At 41.9% G+C, this 23,639-nt stretch overlaps 1 protein-coding gene across 2 annotated transcripts in view; it reads left to right on the forward strand.

Annotated features, from left to right (window-relative positions):
• The window catches only part of ank2a (ankyrin 2a, neuronal), a 209,135-nt gene that overhangs the window by 38,089 nt on the left and 147,407 nt on the right, over window positions 1-23,639 (forward strand). Inside the window, exon 1 of one of the 2 annotated variants that reach the window (XM_061976997.2) lies at window positions 22,933-23,299. The exons of the other annotated variant lie outside the window; for it this stretch is intronic. Within the exon in view, the coding sequence (XP_061832981.1) occupies window positions 23,174-23,299 (126 nt within the window). The 5' untranslated portion in view covers window positions 22,933-23,173. Of the gene's footprint in view, window positions 1-22,932; window positions 23,300-23,639 lie in introns of those variants that run through there. 2 annotated transcript variants of the gene reach the window in all.

Consider the following 23,639-nt stretch of genomic DNA (forward strand, 5'->3'; position numbering starts at 1 on the left):
GTGTGTTCTTACCTGAGGTCTGAGTTTTTGTGTTTTTATGTATGAGATTTTAATTATTTTTAGTCTGAATGAGTGGTACTCTGCAAGATAAACAAATTCTCTGCAGAGTGGGATTTCTGGTGGATAGTTTCTCATCAAATGTCACTGGATTGCCATAGACTTTGGCCTACCTATAATCCACCTGTTCAGGTAGCAGTAGCAGACAGCTAGCACCCTCGGCCTACCTGCTAGCCTTCCACCATCGGCCTGCCTGCTGCGAACCTTCCAACATTGGCCTGCTTGCTGCTAGCCTTCCACCATCGGCCTGCCTGCTGCTAGCCATTCACCATCGGCCTGCCTGCTGCTAGCCTTCCACCATCGGCCTGCCTGCTGCTAGCCTTCCACCATCGGCCTGCCTGCTGATAGCCTTCCACAATCGGCCTGCCTGCTGATAGCCTTCCACCATCGGCCTGCCTACTGCTAGCCTTCCACCATCGGCCTGCCTGCTGCTAGCCTTCCACCATCGGCCTGCCTACTGCTAGCCTTCCACCATCGGCCTGCCTGCTGATAGCCATTCCACCATCGGCCTGCCTGCTGCTAGCCTTCCACCATCGGCCTGCCTGCTGCTAGCCTTCCACCATCGGCCTGCCTGCTGCTAGCCATTCACCATCGGCCTGCATGCTGCTAGCCTTCCACCATCGGCCTGCCTGCTGCTAGCCTTCCACCATCGGCCTGCCTGCTGATAGCCTTCCACAATCGGCCTGCCTGCTGATAGCCTTCCACCATCGGCCTGCCTACTGCTAGCCTTCCACCATCGGCCTGCCTGCTGCTAGCCTTCCACCATCGGCCTGCCTGCTGCTAGCCTTCCACCATCGGCCTGCCTACTGCTAGCCTTCCACCATCGGCCTGCCTGCTGATAGCCATTCCACCATCCGCCTGCCTGCTGCTAGCCTTCCACCATCAGCCTGCCTGCTGCTAGCCTTCCACCATCGGCCTGCTTGCTGCTAGCCTTCCACCACCTGCCTGCTTGCTGCTAGCCATTCCACCATCGGCCTGCCTGCTGCTAACCATTCCACCATCGGCCTGCCTGCTAACCTTCCAACATCGGCCTGTTTGCTGCTAGCCATATTCCAACATCGGCCTGCTTGCTGCTAGCCATTCCAACATCGGCCTGCCTTCTGCTGGCCCTCCACAATCGGCCTGCTGTTTGCCTCCAGCCATTGGTTTCGTCTACGGGCTTCCACCCATCGGCCTTGGTTGCTAGCCTTCAGTCCTGTCTGCTAACATCTTCAAAAGTGGTAAAACAAGTGGAACTTCTCCTCTCACTATGTCACAAATCATTATATTGTGTTTTATACTTTTGTGTGGTTTTACTGGTGTCCCAAATGGGTCTGTTAATCCCCCCTCACAAGCTATGCTACTTCAAGATGACAACTTTGATAATTTGACATTTCATCACAGTGACAGCTACAAAATAACCTCGGCCTTATCTCAGTTGAAGATTTCTGTGACTTTGGACAAAACAAAATGGCTGCATACTATGGTAGTGTCCATTCATTCTTATTGTTTCCTTGTTTTGAGAGATCACGTCAACATTACTGCATCCTCCCCTATTATGAGCACTTACTTTCACAGATTAAAGACAGACTCACAAGATGATAACTTTAAGCGCAAATGTTTAATTATATTATTGTTATTGCTCTCAGGAAATGTTGAGACTAATCCAGGCCCTGATACACCTACACAATGTTTTACACCTGCGGATTTTAAAACTAGATCTGGTCTTGGGATTATTCATATCAATGTTCGGAGTTTACTCCCTAAACTGGATATGATAAAGATCTGGATAAACTCAACAAATGCTGATATTGTAGTCTTATCTGAAACTTGGCTTAAACAATCTGTGCTTGATAAAGATATTTACATTCATGGCTATAATGTCTATCGTACTGACCGACAAAGAAAAGGTGGTGGAGTGGCCATATATATTAAACAGAGGTTTGATGTTAAATTAGTGCTCTCTGAATCAGTAAGTAAAGAACTTGAACTGTTAGCACTTGAAATTGAATTAGCTAGAAATCACCACATAATGGTAGTGGGGTGTTATAGGCCTCCATCTGCCCCTAGTAATTCCCTATCTACTCTTGTGAAGCTTCTGTCTCAACTGAAATACAATGAAATAGTGATGGTTGGTGATTTGAACTGGGACTGGCTCACATCTGTGTCTGACTCTTTGAAAGCACAGTGTGAATCTCTAAATTTAACACAATTAATTAACTCAGCTACAAGACCTAATCCTAAATGCCCTCAAAAAGCTACACTCATTGACTTAATTCTAACAAATATGCCCTTTAAATTTGTTGCATCTGGTGTTTTCCCTAATGATGTGAGTGATCATTGTGTGATTGCAGTAGTGCGAGACACAAGGATTCCTAAAAGCAAGCCTCGTCTTGTTGAAAAACATAATATGAAATTATTTGAGACGCAAGCTTTTTTACATGACTTGCATCTTTTTAATTGGGATAGAATTGCTCTTTTTGATAATGTTGAACTGGCTTGGAAATATTTTCACGAAAACTTCTTGAGTATAGTGAACAAACATGCCCCTTTTAGAAAATGTAGGGTTAAAGGACGTGACAATCAGTGGTTTACATCGGACCTGTCAGATTTATTGCATGAGCGTAATGCTGCTTGGGCCAGGGCACGCAAGTCAGGGTTAGAAGCAGATTGGTTGAATTTTAGACAATTAAGAAATCAATTTACCTCTCTCCTTCGGAAAGTCAAATCAGAATTTTATTTCTCCACAACAACTGAAAATCTCAAACACCCAAAGAAGTTTTGGAAAATCATCAAATCTTTGTCCGGCTGCTGTAATTCAGTCAATCTCCCACCTAGTATACTTGTTGATGGTGTCAGAGTAAGTGACAGAAGAGAAATGGGTAGTCATTTTAATAATCATTTTATTTCCTCTGGTTTTCTCTACAATTCTGACAACTCTACTGAAGCTCCGCTAACTCCGGAAAGAACCGTTGAAAATACCCAGGTCTTTAACTTTACGCCCTTCACCACAACAGAGGTCACGAGGGCTCTAAAACAACTTAAACCTAGAAAGCCAGCTGGCTCTGATAAGTTGGAGCCGCTCTTTTTAAAGTTGGCAGCTGAAATTATAGCTGAACCACTGACTCACATTTTTAACCTTACTCTAATTTCAAATGAAATCCCTTTGGATTGGAAATCTGCCCTTGTAATCCCCCTATTAAAAGGAGGTGACCCTAGTAATCTAAATAATTACAAACCGATCTCTAAACTCTCTGTTCTGGCAAAAGTGCTTGAATCCCTTATCAGTGAACAGATAAAAGACTTTTTGGACACCAATTTTATTCTGTCACCATTTCAGTCAGGTTTTCGTAGAAATCACAGTACCGTTACTGCTGCTATGAAGTTTATAAATGATGTAACTAAAGCTCTTGACAAGAAGCAGAGCTGTCTGTCCCTCTTTATTGACTTTTCAAAGGCATTTGATACTGTTGATCATGTCATTTTAATCAAACGTCTTTCAGCTATTGGTTTTTCTCAGCAAGCAGTTGGATGGTTTGCAAATTACCTCACAAGTAGAACTCAGGCTGTTCAGATAGAAGGTTCCTCCTCGGACGTACTGCAAGTGAAAAAGGGTGTCCCTCAAGGTTCTGTGTTGGGCCCCTTATTATTCACTATTTACATAAATAATCTTGGACAGAATATTCCGAACTCAACTTTCCATTTCTATGCTGATGATACTGTCATATACTGCACAGCACCCACTCTTGCTGAGGCTTTTAAATATCTACAACATGCATTTGACAGAGTACAAGAACAACTTTGCTATCTTCAACTGGTTTTAAATGCAGAGAAAACAAAGTGTATGCTCTTTACCACATCAAAAACTGTAAGATCATCACTGTGTGAGAACATTTTAACAAGAAATGGGCAACAAATTATGTTAGTATCTGCTTTTAAATATTTAGGATTTTTAATTGATGACCACTTGAGTTTTAAGGAGCACATTCAGTATGTTGTAAAAAAAACTGAAACTTTTACTGGGATTTTATTATAGAAACAAGTCTTGATTTTCTTTTACTGTGAAACAGAAATTGGTGGAAACAACCTTTTTACCTGTTATTGACTATGGAGATGTGTTGTACATGAATGCTACTGCTGGTTGTCTCCACAAGCTGGATAGTGTGTACCACGGGGCACTGAGATTCATCACCAACTGCGCTCCCCTTACTCACCATTGTTTGTTATACTCAATGGTTAACTGGACATCTTTATGTGCTCGACGCCTCAATCATTGGTATGTTTTCATCTACAAAACCATTCTGGGTATCACTCCATCTTATCTGTCTTGTCTTTTAACAAAGAAACAAGGAAGTCACAATCTTCGTTCAATGGATGTTCTGCAATTTGTTGTCCCCAAAGTAAGAACTGAACTGGGCAAGAAAGCATTTAGGTTTTCAGCACCGAAGGCTTGGAATAACCTACAATCGAACATTAAACTTCAAACCCTAGTTACGCTGAATGAGTTTAAAGCTTCTGTGAAAGGACTGCAGTCTACCTTGTCTGTATGCACATGTGTCATGTGAGCAAGTTTTAATGTTGTAAATGTGATGTTTTATGTATTTGTTTACTGTTTTTAATGTAACCTTGCTGCTGCCCTCTTGGCCAGGTCTCCCTTGGAAAAGAGATCTTTGATCTCAATGGGATTTTACCTGGTTAAATAAAGGCTAATAAATAATAATAAATATGTATGTATGTATGTATGTATGTATATATATATATATATATACAGGTAAAAGCCAGTCAATTAGAATATTTTGAAAAACTTGATTTATTTCAGTAATTGCATTCAAAAGGTGTAACTTGTACATTATATTTATTCATTGCACACAGACTGATGCATTCAAATGTTTATTTCATTTAATTTTGATGATTTGAAGTGGCAACAGATGAAAATCCAAAATTCCGTGTGTCACAAAATTAGAATATTACTTAAGGCTAATACAAAAAAGGGATTTTTAGAAATGTTGGCCAACTGAAAAGTATGAAAATGAAAAATATGAGCATGTACAATACTCAATACTTGGTTGGAGCTCCTTTTGCCTCAATTACTGCGTTAATGCGGCGTGGCATGGAGTCGATGAGTTTCTGGCACTGCTCAGGTGTTATGAGAGCCCAGGTTGCTCTGATAGTGGCCTTCAACTCTTCTGCGTTTTTGGGTCTGGCATTCTGCATCTTCCTTTTCACAATACCCCACAGATTTTCTATGGGGCTAAGGTCAGGGGAGTTGGCGGGCCAATTTAGAACAGAAATACCATGGTCCGTAAACCAGGCACGGGTAGATTTTGCGCTGTGTGCAGGCGCCAAGTCCTGTTGGAACTTGAAATCTCCATCTCCATAGAGCAGGTCAGCAGCAGGAAGCATGAAGTGCTCTAAAACTTGCTGGTAGACGGCTGCGTTGACCCTGGATCTCAGGAAACAGAGTGGACCGACACCAGCAGATGACATGGCACCCCAAACCATCACCCAACCATGCAAATTTTGCATTTCCTTTGGAAATCGAGGTCCCAGAGTCTGGAGGAAGACAGGAGAGGCACAGGATCCACGTTGCCTGAAGTCTAGTGTAAAGTTTCCACCATCAGTGATGGTTTGGGGTGCCATGTCATCTGCTGGTGTCGGTCCACTCTGTTTCCTGAGATCCAGGGTCAACTCAGCCGTCTACCAGCAAGTTTTAGAGCACTTCATGCTTCCTGCTGCTGACCTGCTCTATGGAGATGGGGATTTCAAGTTCCAACAGGACTTGGCGCCTGCACACAGCGCAAAATCTACCCGTGCCTGGTTTACGGACCATGGTATTTCTGTTCTAAATTGGCCCGCCAACTCCCCTGACCTTAGCCCCATAGAAAATCTGTGGGGTATTGTGAAAAGAAAGATGCAGAATGCCAGACCCAAAAACGCAGAAGAGTTGAAGGCCACTATCAGAGCAACCTGGGCTCTCATAACACCTGAGCAGTGCCAGAAACTCATCGACTCCATGCCACGCCGCATTAACGCAGTAATTGAGGCAAAAGGAGCTCCAACCAAGTATTGAGTATTGTACATGCTCATATTTTTCATTTTCATACTTTTCAGTTGGCCAACATTTCTAAAAATCCCTTTTTTGTATTAGCCATAAGTAATATTCTAATTTTGTGACACACGGAATTTTGGATTTTCATTTGTTGCCACTTCAAATCATCAAAATTAAATGAAATAAACATTTGAATGCATCAGTCTGTGTGCAATGAATAAATATAATGTACAAGTTACACCTTTTGAATGCAATTACTGAAATAAATCAAGTTTTTCAAAATATTCTAATTTACTGGCTTTTACCTGTATGTATGTGTATATATGTGTGTGTATATATACTGTATATATATGTATATATGTACATATATATATGTATATATATATGTGTATGTATACGTATATATATGTGTGTAGTGTGTATTTATATATATATGTATATATATGTGTGTATGTATATGTGTATATATATATATATGTGTGTATGTATATGTGTATATATATATGTGTGTATATATATATATATATATGTGTATGTATATATATATATGTGTATATATATATACTGTATATACATACATATATATGTGTGTGTATATATATATATATATATATATTGTATATATATATATATATATACATACATGTATATATATGTATTTATTTATATGTATGTACCGTATTTTCCGCACTATAAGGCGCACCTAAAAACCTCCAATTATCTCAAAAGCTGACAGTGCGCCTTATAATCCGGTGCGCCTTATATATGGACCAATATTGAGCCACGACAGGTCTCGCAATTACGGGATGCATAACGTAACCCCGGCCTCTACTGTAGCGTCTATTCTATGCGCCTTATAATGCGGTGCGCCTTATATATGAACAAAGTTTTAAAATAGGCCATTCATTGAAGGTGCGCCTTATAGTGCGGAAAATACGGTATATGCAGTATGTACAGTGTTGGGACTAACGCGTTACAAAGTAACTAGTAATCTAACGCGTTATTTTTTATATTCAGTAACTCAGTTACCGTTACTACATGATGCATTACTGCGTTATCTTACGTTATTTTTCATGTAGTATCGGATAGAAACAGAAGATCTGAGTGTGTTTTATTGCAGCGGTGGAAAAGAAAAGGCGTGCTTTGTGTGGGTGGGGGCGGGGGAGACTACCATACCGCAGTTGAGGAGCGCAAGGGAGACGTTCCTCCAGGGCCTATGTACGTCTTCGGGGCTAACAACCTTCACTTTACCCGGCAGTGGGTCTTTACAGCTGAGGGTGAATGACAAGACCGGCGGTTTGTTGCAACTTTGTGACTTTATTGGACGCAACCATCCACCAAGCTACAGCACCTGCAAGCACTCACTGTCGCCGCTCACTCACCTCTCTCGCCCACTCACTCACTGACGTCACTCACCTCACATGCTGTCATATCTTAAAAGGCCACACACGCACACACACACACACACACACATACGCTACTCTCATAACAACTAACAAGACATCATGGAGAAGCCAGAAGTCGAGTTTTTTAACATGAAGATATTCTCAATACTTTTCTTTTGTCGAGCACAAAGAAAATAACATTTTAGTTAAATGTAAGTTGTGTCTTGCATCAAAGATCCTATCTACTTAAAGTTAAAGTTAAAGTGCCATTATGTTGCAGCTATTTAAAATAGTTTTGTCAATTTGTTCTGGCCTGAAATAAATTGGCCCTTTGAAACATATCTTTGTCATTGTGTGTTGTATGTAGACCGCATTGCTTTTTGAGTTCAGTGATGCAAATGCATGTCAAGTTGATCAACAGATTGTATTATTCTCCAGTGCAATAACAGTACTGAAATGAAGGCTAAAAGGGCATTAATGGGAGCCTTAAAAAAAAAGGGGGGGGGGAAAGAAGTAACTAAATAGTTACTTTTCACAGTAACGCATTACTTTTTGGTGTAAGTAACTGAGTTAGTAACTGAGTTACTTTTGAAATAAAGTAACTAGTAACTGTAACTAATTACTGGTTTTCAGTAACTAACCCAACACTGAGTATGTATGTATGTATGTGTATGTATATATATGTGTATATGTATGTATGTGTGCATATATTCGTATGTGTGTATATGTATGTATGTATACATGTGTATGTATGTACAGTATGTTTGCATGTATGTATATGTGTGTGTGTATGTATGTATGTATGTATGTATATGTATACATATATATGTATTTATGTATGTATGTGTATATATGTGTATACGTGTATATATATATCTGTGTGTGCGTGTGTGTATTTGTATGTATATAAATATAAATGTGTGAATGTATGTACATTTATGTGTGTGTATATATATGTGTACATGTATGTATGGTGGCAGAGGGGTTAGTGCATCTGCCTCACAATACGAAGGTCCTGAGTAGTCTTGGGTTCAATCCCGGGCTCGGGATCTTTCTGTGTGGAGTTTGCATGTCCTCCCCGTGACTGCGTGGGTTCCCTCCGGGTACTCCGGCTTCCTCCCACTTCCAAAGACATGCACCTGGGGATAAGTTGATTGGCAACACTAAATTGGCCCTAGTGTGTGGATGTGAGTGTGAATGTTGTCTGTCTATCTGTGTTGGCCCTGCGATGAGGTGGCGACTTGTCCAGGGTGTACCCCGCCTTCCGCCCGATTGTAGCTGAGATAGGCTCCAGCGCCCCCCCGCGACCCCAAAGGGAATAAGCGGTAGAAAATGGATGGATGGATGGATGTATGTATGTATATGTGTATATTTGTGTATATATATGTGTACATACGTTTATACATACATATATATATATATATATATATATATATATATATATATATATATATATATATATATATATATATATATTTGTATATATGTATAGATAAATATATGTGTATATATGTTTATATATACATCTATGTGTATATAAATATGTATATTAGTATTTCTATGTACTTTTGTATATATGTATATCAGTGTTGGGACTAACGCGTTAAGTAACGCGTTAGTGTAACGCCGTTAGTTTCGGCGGTAACTAGTAATCTAACGCGTTATTTTTTTATAGTCAGTAACTCAGTTACCGTTACTACATGATGCGTTACTGCGTTATTTTACGTTATTTTTTATGTAGTATCGGCTAGAAACTGAGGATCTGAGTGTGTTTTATTCCAGCGAAGCAGAGACGTGCTTCTGATTCTTCCTCTGCGCTCTCTGTGTGTGCGTGTGACTGTGTGTCTGAGTGTGGGAAGGGGAGGGGAGGGGAGGGGAGGGCGGTGCGCAATACAACCGTTGGCCAACAAAAAAGTAACCACAGAACACTATACGACTATACGGTATAGTGTTCTGTGGTTACTTTTTGGTTGGCCAAGCGGACGTGACGACAGGCTGTCCCCACTCAGATCCGCACAGACCGGGAGGGGGCGTGCCTTAAGTCCGGCTGGAAATCGGCAGAAATTTGGAGAATGGTTGTCCCAGGGAGAGGCAGTGAAATTCGGGAGGGTTGGCAAGTATGAGATATTCTCACTTCTTTTCTTTTGTCGAGCACAATTTAGTTAAATGTAAGTTGTGTCTTGGATCAAAGATCCCGTCTACTGCCCAAAACAACAATTCAAATCTGCCTGGTTAGGCTCTGTGTATGTCACGTGTGCCTTCCTTGGGTGAAGCCAGCTTTACAGCCATGTTGTTGATTGATTGATTGAAACTTTTATTAGTAGATTGCACAGTACAGTACATATTCCATACAATTGACCACTAAATGGTAACACCCAAATACGTTTTTTAACTTGTTTAAGTCGGGGTCCAGATACAGATATATACTATCAAATATATACTAACATCATAATACAGTCATCACACAAGATAATCATCAGGGTATATACATTGAATTATTTACATTATTTACAATCCGGGGTGTGGGATATGGAGGGGGGGGGGTTAGGTTTGGTTGGTATCAACACTTCAGTCATCAACAATTGCATCATCAGAGAAATGGACATTGGAACAGTGTAGGACTGACTTGGTAGGATATGTACAGCAAGTAGTGGACACAGAGAGAGAGATCAGAAAGTATAAGAAAAAGTGTCTACATTTGATTATTTACAATCCGAAGAGGTATTATGTGGAAGGGAGGGTGTTAGTTTAGGGTTGTAGTTGCCTGGAGGTGTTCTTTTAGTGCGGTTTTGAAGGAGGATAGAGATGCCCTTTCTTTTACACCTGTTGGGAGTGCATTCCATATTGAAGTGGCATAGAAAGAGAATGAGTTAAGACCTTTATTAGTTCGGAATCTGGGTTTAACGTGGTTAGTGTTAGTGTTATTATGCTGTTTGTTACTTATGTATGATATGTTGCAGCTATTTAAAATAGTTTTGTCAATTTGTTCTGGCCTGAAATAAATTGGCCCTTTGAAACATATCTTTGTCTTTGTGTGTTGTATGTAGAGCACATTGCTTAGCAGAGTTCAGTGATGCAAATGTATGTCAAGTTGATCAACAGATTGTATTATTCTCCAGTGCAATAACAGTACTGAAATGAAGGCTAAAAGGGCATTAATGGGAGCTTAAAAAAAAAAAAGTAGAAGAAGTAACTAAATAGTTACTTTTCACAGTAACGCATTACTTTTTGGTGTAAGTAACTGAGTTAGTAACTGAGTTACTTTTGAAATAAAGTAACTAGTAACTGTAACTAGTTACTGTTTTTCAGTAACTAACCCAACACTGATGTATATACACATGTACAAATCAATATGTTTATATATTCATCTATGTGTATATAAATATGTATATTAGTATTTCTATGTACTTTTGTATATATGTATATACACATGTACAAATCAATATGTGTATACATACATAAATACATATAATTTTATTATACCATTTTTACGTGTTAAGTTGCGAGTTCATTTCACATACATTTAAAAAATAGAAGCCCTAAAAAAATAATTTTCACACACGACTGTGTGTATTTTCTTCCACCAGCAGGGGGAGCTGATAGCGTACTTTCTAGACGTGTGCAGCTAGTGATGATATCACCTGACAGTGCAGCTAGTGCCATGCATGGGGCAAAACAAAAACTTCATTTAGACTTATTTGGTTAGGGTTATAATAAGGCCATGCCGAATAAGGCATTAATATGTACTTAATAATGACTAGTTAAGAGCCAATATGTTACTAATTTGCATGTTAATAAGCAACTAATTAATGGTGAATATGTTCCACATACTAAAGTGTTACCATGTTATTTTACTGGTGCACAAAATGAAGCGTGCATGAACATCACCTTGTTCAAACAACAAAACCAACACAGTGCATAAACTCACAACAAATTACACACCTGCAAATCAGTCTGACTTCTGCTGTTGTCCTATCCGTAATACGCCGATAGGGAGAAGTTTGTATTTACACGATGAGTCGGGTGTGTTTTGACCTCCGCCGAACCCCTAGGGTTCCATGGAACCCAGGTTAAGAACCACTGCATTAAGGTAATAATGTTTTATAATCATGCTGTATGAAAATGTCATCCTAAGGAACACTAAACCAGATTTTGTTTTTGGAAACATATAATAATAATAATAATAATAATAATACCTGGGATTTATATAGCGCTTTTCTAAGTACCCAAAGTCACTTTACATGTAGTATATTAGTTTGAACTAAGGATGGATACCATACAGCAGGCCTGGGCAATTATTTTGACTCGGGGGCCACATTTAGAGAAAAAAATGTGTCTGGGGGCCGGTATATCTATAATGTCTGATTGAATGCTAAAAACGTTATGACAGACCGCCTTCAAAAACGTAATGGAATTTTACATGTTTCTATTGACAACTTATGAACGACATATTTTACAATTGAGTGAAAACGCGTCAAAAATGCAACAAACAGTGAAATATGAACGCGAAGGGTACAGAATAAACCCACCTACAGTCTGATATGTCTGATATATCACTAAGCTTTAGAACTTTGTTGTGAAAATCTCCTTCCGCATCTGTGGAAACACTTCCCACCCACACTGCTTGGTGCCTCGTCTGAGCTGCTGTAACTAAGATTACCATAGTAACTAATTCGATTACCATAGTAACTAATTTGATGACCATAGTAACTAATTAGATGACCATAGTAACTAATTCGATTACCATAGTAACTAATTAGATGACCATAGTAACTAATTTGATTACCATAGTAACTAATTTGATTACCATAGTAACTAATTTGATTACCATAGTAACTAATTCCATTACCACAGTAACTAATTTGATTACCATAGTAACTAATTAGATTAACATAGTAACTAATTTGATTACCATAGTAACTAATTTGATGACCATAGTAACTAATTATATGACCATAGTAACTAATTCGATTACCATAGTAACTAATTTGATTACCATAGTAACTAATTAGATTACCTTAGTAACTAATTTGATTACCATAGTAACTAATTTGATGACCATAGTAACTAATTCGATGACCATAGTAACTAATTCGATTACCACAGTAACTAATTTGATTACCATAGTAACTAATTCCATTACCATAGTAACTAATTTGATTACCATAGTAACTAATTAGATTACCATAGTAACTCATTTGATTACCATAGTAACTAATTCCATTACCATAGTAACTAATTTGATGACCATAGTAACTAATTAGATGACCATAGTAACTAATTCGATTACCATAGTAACTAATTTGATGACCATAGTAACTAATTCGATTACCATAGTAACTAATTTGATTACCATAGTAACTCATTCCATTACCATAGTAACTAATTTGATTACCATAGTAACTAATTTGATTACCATAGTAACTAATTCCATTACCATAGTAACTAATTTGATTACCATAGTAACTAATTAGATTACCATAGTAACTAATTTGATTACCATAGTAACTAATTCGATTACCATAGTAACTAATTCGATTACCATAGTAACTAATTTGATTACCATAGTAACTAATTCCATTACCATAGTAACTAATTTGATTACCTTAGTAACTAATTTGATTACCATAGTAACTCATTCGATTACCATAGTAACTCATGCGATTACCATAGTAACTAATTTGATGACCATAGTAACTAATTAGATGACCATAGTAACTAATTTGATTACCATAGTAACTAATTTGATTACCATAGTAACGTATTAGATGACCATAATAACTAATTAGATTACCATAGTAACTAGTATATCATCCAAAAGTGCAGATTCCAAGCATTGAAATACTTAGTATAGTTGAAGACATACGCTCATTAGAAAACATCATAATGGCAGTTACACTTTCCATCTTAAAGATCTAAAAAAAATATTAGGGAATGTCCGGCGGGCCAGATTGAAAAGCTTAACGGGCCGCATGTGGCCCCCGGGCCTTAATTTGCCCAGGTCTGGACTACAGAATCACAGTACTATTAATGCCAGGATAACACATGTTTCACTTTTCAAGAAAATACATTTTCTCTTTTACCAATATTTGAAACACGTAAACAAAGTAACCCAAATTTCCCTGTTGTGGGATCAATAAAGGATTATCTTATCTTACCTCAAACCACAGAAATAGAATACAAACTCCTTTAAACTTTTATTTGTACTTTTTATTTTGAACAACATTGAACATAAAGAAGGTTATGGGGACCGGGTGGAAATGATTATTAACTGTACGCGGAAGAAGAGCAGCAAGTGCAGTACCAGCTACAGCCCGATGAGGGGGCTGCTGTGCAAATATCACACACTCAAACCAACCAGTAAACATGTTTTATGGGCCAAAGCTTAAAAATCACTTAGGCATCTTTAGAATGGATCTGACTATCATTTAAAAAGGTTTCCCTTTAGGGGACCTGTTTTTTTGTCCCCATACCGTCAGAGGTCCCATAAAGGTGACTGTGTAAACAGAGCCATGTCCCCATTAAGTAAGCATTGCCAGAACACACACACACACACCCACACACACCCACACACACACACACACACACCCACACTGCTGCATGAGTGGTGTGGAGGGTGCATTGCAGTTGATATGCAGCCTGAGTTATAGAAGCCATCTTGTCTGCTGCCTCAGAGAAGCCAAGGACAGTGTGTGTGTAAGCCATGTTCACCCCTTCTTCTTCTTCTTCTTCTTCTTCTTCTTCTTCTTCTTCTTCTTCTCCTTCTCCTCCTCCTCCTTCTTCTTCTTCTTCCTATACATCCTTGATGCACGTGTGCCATCCTATTATCATTTCATTATTGTCCAGTAATATATTGTGAAAGTAATGCACCCGTCTGATGGAAACAGGCCTTCATTCAGGCCAGGGCCTCCAAAAACTGCTGATTCAGCATCCTCAATCATTTCTCAGCATATTTTCATCTGCAGTAGGGCTGCAATTAACGATTCATTTGGTAATCGATTAATCTGTCGATTATTACTTCGATTAATAATCGGATAAAAGAGACGAACTACATTTCTATCCTTTCCAGTATTTTATTGAAAGAAAAACCAGCATACTGGCACCATACTTATTTTGATTATTGTTTCTCAGCTGTTTGTACATGTTGCAGTTTATAAATAAAGGTTTATAAAAAAATTAAAAAAAAGCCTCTGCGCATAGCATAGCATAGATCCAACGAATCGATGACTAAATTAATCGCCAACTATTTTTATAATCGATTTTAATCGATTTAATCGGTTAGTTGTTGCAGCCCTACTCTGCAGCTTACATAAGCTATTTTTTTTAACAATCACGTGCTCCAATCTGCCTGAAATTTTTGATGGTGGGTCGGTGTATTGGGTGGGACGCCACTGCATGACTGCTGTGGTGCTAATATACCCCCCTTGTGGTGAAAAATTATTACAATAATGTGCTCCAATTTTCCTGAATTTTTTTGATGGTGGGTCGGTGTATTGGGTGGGACGCCACTGCATGACTGCTGTGGTGCTAATATACCCCCCTTGTGGTGAAAAATTATTACAATAATGTGCTCTAATTTTCCTGAATTTTTTTGATGGTGGGTCAGTGGTATTGGGTGGGACGCCACAGCAGTGGCGCCAATATTACCCCCTTGTGGTGAAAATTATAACAATCACGTGCTCCAATTTTCCTGAATTTTTCTGATGGTGGGTCGGGGTATTGGGTGGGACGCCACTGCATGACTGCTTTAATGAAAAATGGTAATCACGTGCTCCTATCTTCCTGAATTTTTTCACCCTGCAGTCAAGCAGTGGCGCCAATATCACCCCCTTGTGGTGAAAAATTATAACAATCACGTGCTCCAATCTTCTTGAAATTTTTGACGGTGGGTCGGGGTATTGAGTGGGACGCCACTGCATGACTGCTGTGGCGCCAATATCACCCCCTTCTGGTGAAAAATTAGAACAATCACGTGCGGCAATCTTCCTGAATTTTTGTGATGGTGGTTCGGGGGTATTGGGTGTGACGCCACTGCATGACTGCTGTGGTGAAAAATGATAATCACATGCGCCAATCTTTCTGAATTTTTTTAAGGTGGGTCAGGGTATTGGGTGGGACGCCACTGCATGACTGCTGTGGTGTCAATATCACCCCCTTGTGGTGAAAAATGATAACAATCCCGTGCTCCAATTTTCCTGAATTTTTCTGATGGTGGGTCGGGGGTATTGGGTGGGACGCCACTGCATGACTGCTTTAATGAAAAATGGTAATCACGTGCTCCTATCTTCCTGAATTTTTTCACCCTGCAGTCAAGCAGTGGCATCAATATCACCCCCTTGTGGTGAAAAATTATAACAATCATATGCTCCAATTTTCCTGAATTTTTCTGATGGTGGGTCGGGGTATTGGGTGGGACGCCACTGCATGACTGCTTTAATGAAAAATGGTAATCACGTGCTCCTATCTTCCTGAATTTTTTCACCCTGCAGTCAAGCAGTGGCGCCAATATCACCCCCTTGTGGTGAAAAATTATAACAATCATGTTCTCCAATTTTCCTGAATTTTTGACGGTGGGTCGGGGTATTGGGTGGGACGCCACTGCATGACTGCTGTGGTGCTAATATCACCCCCTAGTGCTGAAAAATTATAACAATCACGTGCTCCAATCTTCTTGAAATTTTTGACGGTGGGTCGGGGTATTGGGTGGGACGCCAATGCATGACTGCTGTGGCGCCAATAACACCCCCTTCTGGTGAAGAATTATAACAATCACGTGCGGCAATCTTCCTGAATTTTTGTGACGGTGGTTCGGGGGTATTGGGTGTGACGCCACTGCATGACTGCTGTGGTGAAAAATGATAATCACATGCGCCAATCTTCCTGAATTTTTTTAAGGTGGGTCGGGGTATTGGGTGGGAGGCCACTGCATGACTGCTGTGGTGCTAATATCACCCCCTTGTGGTGCAAAATGATAACAATCACGTGCTCCAATTTTCCTGAATTTTTTTGATGGTGGGTCGGTGGTATTGGGTGTGACGCCACAGCAGTCAAGCAGTGGCGCCAATATCACCCCCTTGTGGTGAAAAATTATAACAATCACGTGCTCCAATTTTCCTGAATTTTTCTGATGGTGGGTCGGGGTATTGGGTGGGATGCCACTGCATGACTGCTTTAATGAAAAATGGTAATCACGTGCTCCTATCTTCCTGAATTTTTTCACCCTGCAGTCAAGCAGTGGCGCCAATATCACCCCCTTGTGGTGAAAAATTATAACAATCATGTTCTCCAATTTTCCTGAATTTTTGATGGTGGGTCGGGGTATTGGGTGGAACGCCACTGCATGACTGCTGTGGTGCTAATATCACCCCCTAGTGCTGAAAAATTATAACAATCACGTGCTCCAATCTTCTTGAAATTTTTGACGGTGGGTCGGGGTATTGGGTGGGACGCCAATGCATGACTGCTGTGGCGCCAATATCACCCCCTTCTGGTGAAAAATTTTAACAATCACGTGCGGCAATCTTCCTGAATTTTTGTGGCGGTGGTTCGGGGGTATTGGGTGTGACGCCACTGTATGACTGTTGTGGTGAAAAATGATAATCACATGCTCCAATTTTCCTGAATTTTTTTGATGGTGGGTCGGTGGTATTGGGTGTGACGCCACAGCAGTCAAGCAGTGGCGCCAATATTACCCCCTTGTGGTGAAAATTATAACAATCACGTGCTCCAATTTTCCTGAATTTTTCTGATGGTGGGTCGGGGTATTGGGTGGGACGCCACTGCATGACTGCTTTAATGAAAAATGGTAATCACGTGCTCCTATCTTCTTGAATTTTTTCACCCTGCAGTCAAGCAGTGGCGCCAATATCACCCCGTTGTGGTGAAAAATTATAACAATCATGTTCTGCAATTTTCCTGAATTTTTGATGGTGGGTCGGGGTATTGGGTGGGACGCCACTGCATGACTGCTGTGGTGCTAATATCACCCCCTAGTGCTGAAAAATTATAACAATCACGTGCGGCAATCTTCCTGAATTTTTGTGACGGTGGTTCGGGGGTATTGGGTGTGACGCCACTGCATGACTGCTGTGGTGAAAAATGATAATCACATGCGCCAATCTTCCTGAATTTTTTTTAAGGTGGGTCGGGGTATTGGGTGGGAGGCCACTGCATGACTGCTGTGGTGCTAATATCCCCCCTTGTGATGACAAATGATAACAATCACGTGCTCCAATTTTCCTGAATTTTTTTGATGGTGGGTCGGTGGTATTGGGTGTGACGCCACAGCAGTCAAGCAGTGGCGCCAATATCACCCCCTTGTGGTGAAAAATTATAACAATCACGTGCTCCAATTTTTCTGATGGTGGGTCGGGGTATTGGGTGGGACGCCACTGCATGACTGCTTTAATGAAAAATGGTAATCACGTGCTCCTATCTTCCTGAATTTTTTCACCCTGCAGTCAAGCAGTGGCGCCAATATCACCCCCTTGTGGTGAAAAATTATAACAATCATGTTCTCCAATTTTCCTGAATTTTTGATGGTGGGTCGGGGTATTGGGTGGGACGCCACTGCATGACTGCTGTGGTGCTAATATCACCCCCTAGTGCTGAAAAATTATAACAATCACGTGCTCCAATCTTCTTGAAATTTTTGACGGTGGGTCGGGGTATTGGGTGGGACGCCAATGCATGACTGCTGTGGCGCCAATATCACCCCCTTCTGGTGAAAAATTTTAACAATCACGTGCGGCAATCTTCCTGAATTTTTGTGGCGGTGGTTGGGGGTATTGGGTGTGACGCCACTGTATGACTGTTGTGGTGAAAAATGATAATCACATGCCCCAATCTTCCTGAATTTTTTTAAGGTGGGTCGGGGTATTGGGTGGGAGGCCACTGCATGACTGCTGTGGTGCTAATATCCCCCCCTTGTGGTGACAAATGATAACAATCACGTGCTCCAATTTTCCTGAATTTTTTTGATGGTGCGTCGGTGGTATTGGGTGTGACGCCACAGCAGTCAAGCAGTGGCGCCAATATTACCCCCTTGTGGTGAAAATTATAACAATCACGTGCTCCAATTTTCCTGAATTTTTCTGATGGTGGGTCGGGGTATTGGGTGGGACGCCACTGCATGACTGCTTTAATGAAAAATGGTAATCACGTGCTCCTATCTTCTTGAATTTTTTCACCCTGCAGTCAAGCAGTGGCGCCAATATCACCCCGTTGTGGTGAAAAATTATAACAATCATGTTCTCCAATTTTCCTGAATTTTTGATGGTGGGTCGGGGTATTGGGTGGGACGCCACTGCATGACTGCTGTGGTGCTAATATCACCCCCTAGTGCTGAAAAATTATAACAATCACGTGCTCCAATCTTGTTGAAATTTTTGACGGTGGGTCGAGGTATTGGGTGGGACGCCAATGCATGACTGCTGTGGCGCCAATATCACCCCCTTCTGGTGAAAAATTATAACAATCACGTGCGGCAATCTTCCTGAATTTTTTTGATGGTGGTTCTTGGGTATTGGGTGTGACGCCACTGCATGACTGCTGTTGTGAAAAATGATAATCACATGCGCCAATCTTCCTGAATTTTTTTAAGGTGGGTCGGGGTATTGGGTGGGACGCCACTGCATGACTGCTGTGGTGCTAATATCACCCCTTTGTGGTGCAAAATGATAACAATCACGTGCTCCAATTTTCCTGAATTTTTCTGATGGTGGGTCAGGGTATTGGGTTGGACGCCACTGCATGACTGCTTTAATGAAAAATGGTAATCACGTGCTCCAATCTTCCTGAATTTTTTGACGGTGAGTCGGGGGTATTGGGTATGACGCCACAGCAGTCAAGCAGTGGCGCCAATATCACCCCCTTGTGGTGAAAAATTATAACAATCACGTGCTCCAATCTTCCTGAATTTTTGACGGTGGGTCGGGGGTATTGGGTGGGACGCCACTGCATGACTGCTGTGGCGCCAATATCATCCCCTTGTGGTGAAAAATTATAACAATCACGTGCTCCAATCTTCCTGAATTTTTGACGGTGAGTCGGGGGTATTGGGTATGACGCCACAGCAGTCAAGCAGTGGCGCCAATATCACCCCCTTGTGGTGAAAAATTATAACAATCACGTGCGGCAATCTTCCTGAATTTTTGTGACGGTGGTTCGGGGGTATTGGGTGTGACGCCACTGTATGACTGCTGTGGTGAAAAATGATAATCACATGCGCCAATCTTCCTGAATTTTTTTGACGGTGGGTCGGGGTATTGGGTGGGACGCCACTGCATGACTGCTGTGGTTTCAATATCACCCCCTTGTGGTGAAAAATGATAACAATCACGTGCTCCAATTTTCCTGAATTTTCCTGATGGTGGGTCAAGAGTATTTGGGTGGGACGCCACTGCATGACTGCTTTAATGAAAAATGGTAATCACGTGCTCCAATCTTTCTGAATTTTTTGACGGTGAGTCAGGGGTATTGTGTGTGACGCCACAGCAGTCAAGCAGTGGCGCCAATATCACCCCCTTGTGGTGAAAAATTATAACAATCATGTGCTCCAATCTTCCTGAATTTTTGATGGTGGGTCGGGGTATTGGGTGGGACGCCACTGCATGACTGCTGTGGTGCTAATATCACCCCCTAGTGCTGAAAAATTATAACAATCACGTGCTCCAATCTTGTCGAAATTTTTGACGGTGGGTCGGGGTATTGGGTGGGACGCCAATGCATGACTGCTGTGGCGCCAATATCACCCCCTTCTGGTGAAAAATTATAACAATCACGTGCGGCAATCTTCCTGAATTTTTTCGATGGTGGTTCTTGGGTATTGGGTGGGACGCCACTGCATGACTGCTGTTGTGAAAAATGATAATCACATGCGCCAATCTTCCTGAATTTTTTTAAGGTGGGTCGGGGTATTGGGTGTGACGCCACAGCAGTCAAGCAGTGGCGCCAATATCACCACCTTGTGGTGAAAAATTATTACAATCATGTGCTCCAATCTTCCTGAATTTTTGATGGTGGGTAGGGGTATGGGTGGGACGCCACTGCATGACTGCTGTGGCGCCAATATCACCCCCTTCTGGTGGAAAATTATAACAATCACGTGCGGCAATCTTCCTGAATTTTTGTGACGGTGGTTCGGGGGTATTGGGTGTGACGCCACTGCATGACTGCTGTGGTGAAAAATGATAATCACATGCGCCAATCTTCCTGAATTTTTTTGACGGTGGGTCGGGGTTTTGGGTGGGACGCCACTGCATGACTGCTGTGGTGTCAATATCACCCTCTTGTGGTGAAAAATGATAACAATCACGTGCTCCAATTTTCCTGAATTTTTCTGATGGTGGGTCAAGAGTATTGGGTGGGACGCCACTGCATGACTGCTTTAATGAAAAATGGTAATCACGTGCTCCAATCTTTCTGAATTTTTTGACGGTGAGTCAGGGGTATTGGGTGTGACGCCACAGCAGTCAAGCAGTGGCGCCAATATCACCCCCTTGTGGTGAAAAATTATTACAATCATGTGCTCCAATCTTCCTGAATTTTTGACGGTGGGTCGGGGGTATTGGGTGGGAGGCCACTGCATGACTGCTGTGGTGCTAATATACCCCCCTTGTGGTGACAAATGATAACAATCACGTGCTCCAATTTTCCTGAATTTTTTTGATGGTGGGTCGGGGTATTGGGTGGGACGCCACTGCATGACTGCTGTGGCGCGAATATCACCCCCTTGTGGTGATAAATGATAATCACGTGCTCCAGTCTTCCTGAATTTTTTGACGGTGGGTCGGAGGTATTGGGTGGGACGCCACTGCATGACTGCTGTAGCGCCAATATCACCCCCTAGTGGTGAAAAATTATAACAATCACATGCTCCAATCTTCCTGAATTTTTTGATGGTGGGTTGTGGTATTGGGTGTGACGCCACTGCATGACTGCTGTGGCGCCAATATCACCCCCTTGTGGTGAAAAATTATTTAAATCACATGCTCCAATCTTCCTGAATTTCTTGATAGTAGGTCTGGGTATTGGGTGGAACGCCACTGCATGACTGCTGTGGTGCCAATATACCCCCCTTGTGGTGAAAAATTATAACAATCACGTGCGGCAATCTTCCTGAATTTTTGTGACGATGGTTCGGGGGTATTGGGTGTGACGCCACTGCATGACTGCTGTGGTGAAAAATGATAATCACATTCACCAATCTTCCTGAATTTTTTTAAGGTGGGTCGGGGTATTGGGTGGGACGCCACTGCATGACTGCTGTGGTGCTAATATACCCCCCTTGTGGTAAAAAATGATAATCACGTGCTCCAATTTTCCTGAATTTTTCTGATGGTGGGTCAGGGTATTGGGTGGGACGCCATTGCATGACTGCTTTAATGAAAAATGGTAATCACGTGCTCCAATCTTAATTAATTTTTTGACGGTGAGTCGGGGGTATTGGGTGTGACGCCACAGCAGTCAAGCAGTGGTGCCAATATCACCCCCTTGTGGTGAAAAATTATTACAATCATGTGCTCCAATTTCCCTGAATTTTTGATGGTGGGTTGGTGTATTGGGTGGGACGCCACTGCATGACTGCTGTGGCGCCAATATACCCCACTTGTGGTGAATAATTATAACAATCACTTGTCCAGGGTGTACTACGCCCTCCGCCCGAATGCAGCTGAGATAGGCTCCAGCACCCCCCGCAACCCCAAAAGGGCCAAGTGGTAGAAAATGGATGGTTGGATGTGCTCCATTCGTCATGACATTTTTGATGGTGGGTCGGGGTATTGGGTGGGACGTCACTGCATGACTGCTGTGGCGCCAATATCACCCCCTAATGGTGCAAAATGATAATCACATGCTCCAATTTTCCTGAATTTTTCTGATGGTGGGTCAATACCACACCCCCCCAAGCGGTAGAAAATGGATGGATGGATGGGTGGGTCGGGGTATTGAGAAGAATGTCAAGCGAGGGCCCTTTCAATGCTGCTTGCAGCTTTAATTTTGTCATTATTATTATATTTTTTTACACAACAGCAGAGAGATTAGCTCTGGCAGTAGTTTGACTGTTGGCTTGCAGCCTCACTAAACCCCTTACACACACACACACACACACACACACACACACACACAAATGCATTACAGAAGACACTTTTTAATGCCACATCTGTTCACATGGAGACCGGGTCTCATGTACATCTGGACTGGGTCATTCCGTGTGTGTGTGTGTGTGTGTGTGTGTGTGTGTGTGTGTGTGTGTGTGTGTGTGTGTGTGTGTGTGTGTGTGTGTGTGTGTGTGTGTGTGTGTGTGTGTGTGTGTGTGTGTGTGTGTGTGTGTGTGTGTGTGTGTGTGTGTGTGTGTGTGTGTGTAAGAGGATGCATAATGCGTGAATGGATGAGTCTTACTGTCATCATTGCCCGCCCCTTTTCTGTCATTATGTCCTTCTCTCACACTTGATCACATGAATGCTTCCCTCGCACTCTGCATGAGCAGATGTGAGGTTTTTCCTCGGAAATCCAAGTAAAGGACGAGTAGAGGCGCGGCCTTGTCGGATTTCGCAGTTACGGTCACTTAGCGCTCAGAATTTTGGGTTCGGTGGTCTAAGTCGGATTCATTGAGGTCAGAAGTCTCAGACGGTTCTTATGTGAAAGACCTTGAGGGTTGAGAGATTCCTCTAACTTAGTGGCACAGTGATTAGTGAGCGGAGACATGGCCCACGCCGCCGCCCACTTGAAGAAGGCGCGGGAGCTGGAGCTCCATCCAGACTACAAGGCGCTGCAGAAAGCCCGGGAGCGGCGGCGGCGCCAGCGGGAGAGAGCTGAGCGGAAGCGGCAGGTAAAACAATCGAATTGTGTGGAAATCCGGCCGGGCTTTGATTGTGTTTGTAGTTCAGTGGTTTCTAATTGGCCTGGAAGGTCCAACACAAGGTTTGTTTGGGTCCTTTCTCCTTGGACACGTAGTTCATCTACTCCACAATCATCATGAACAGCAACATGTCGTAGTTGATCTACTCCACAATCATCATGGACAGCAACATGCAGGCATTGTTGTGTATCAGTACTAAATGTTGTCTATTGATTGTCTAGTCCGGGGGTCGGCAACCCGAGACTCTATTTAGCGCCGCCCTGGTGGCTCCCTGGAGCTTTTCCAGAAATGCATGAATATTTTTTGTTTT

Source organism: Nerophis lumbriciformis, linkage group LG16 (genome assembly GCF_033978685.3).
Source record: "Nerophis lumbriciformis linkage group LG16, RoL_Nlum_v2.1, whole genome shotgun sequence".
Classification (NCBI taxonomy): Eukaryota; Metazoa; Chordata; class Actinopteri; order Syngnathiformes; family Syngnathidae; genus Nerophis; species Nerophis lumbriciformis.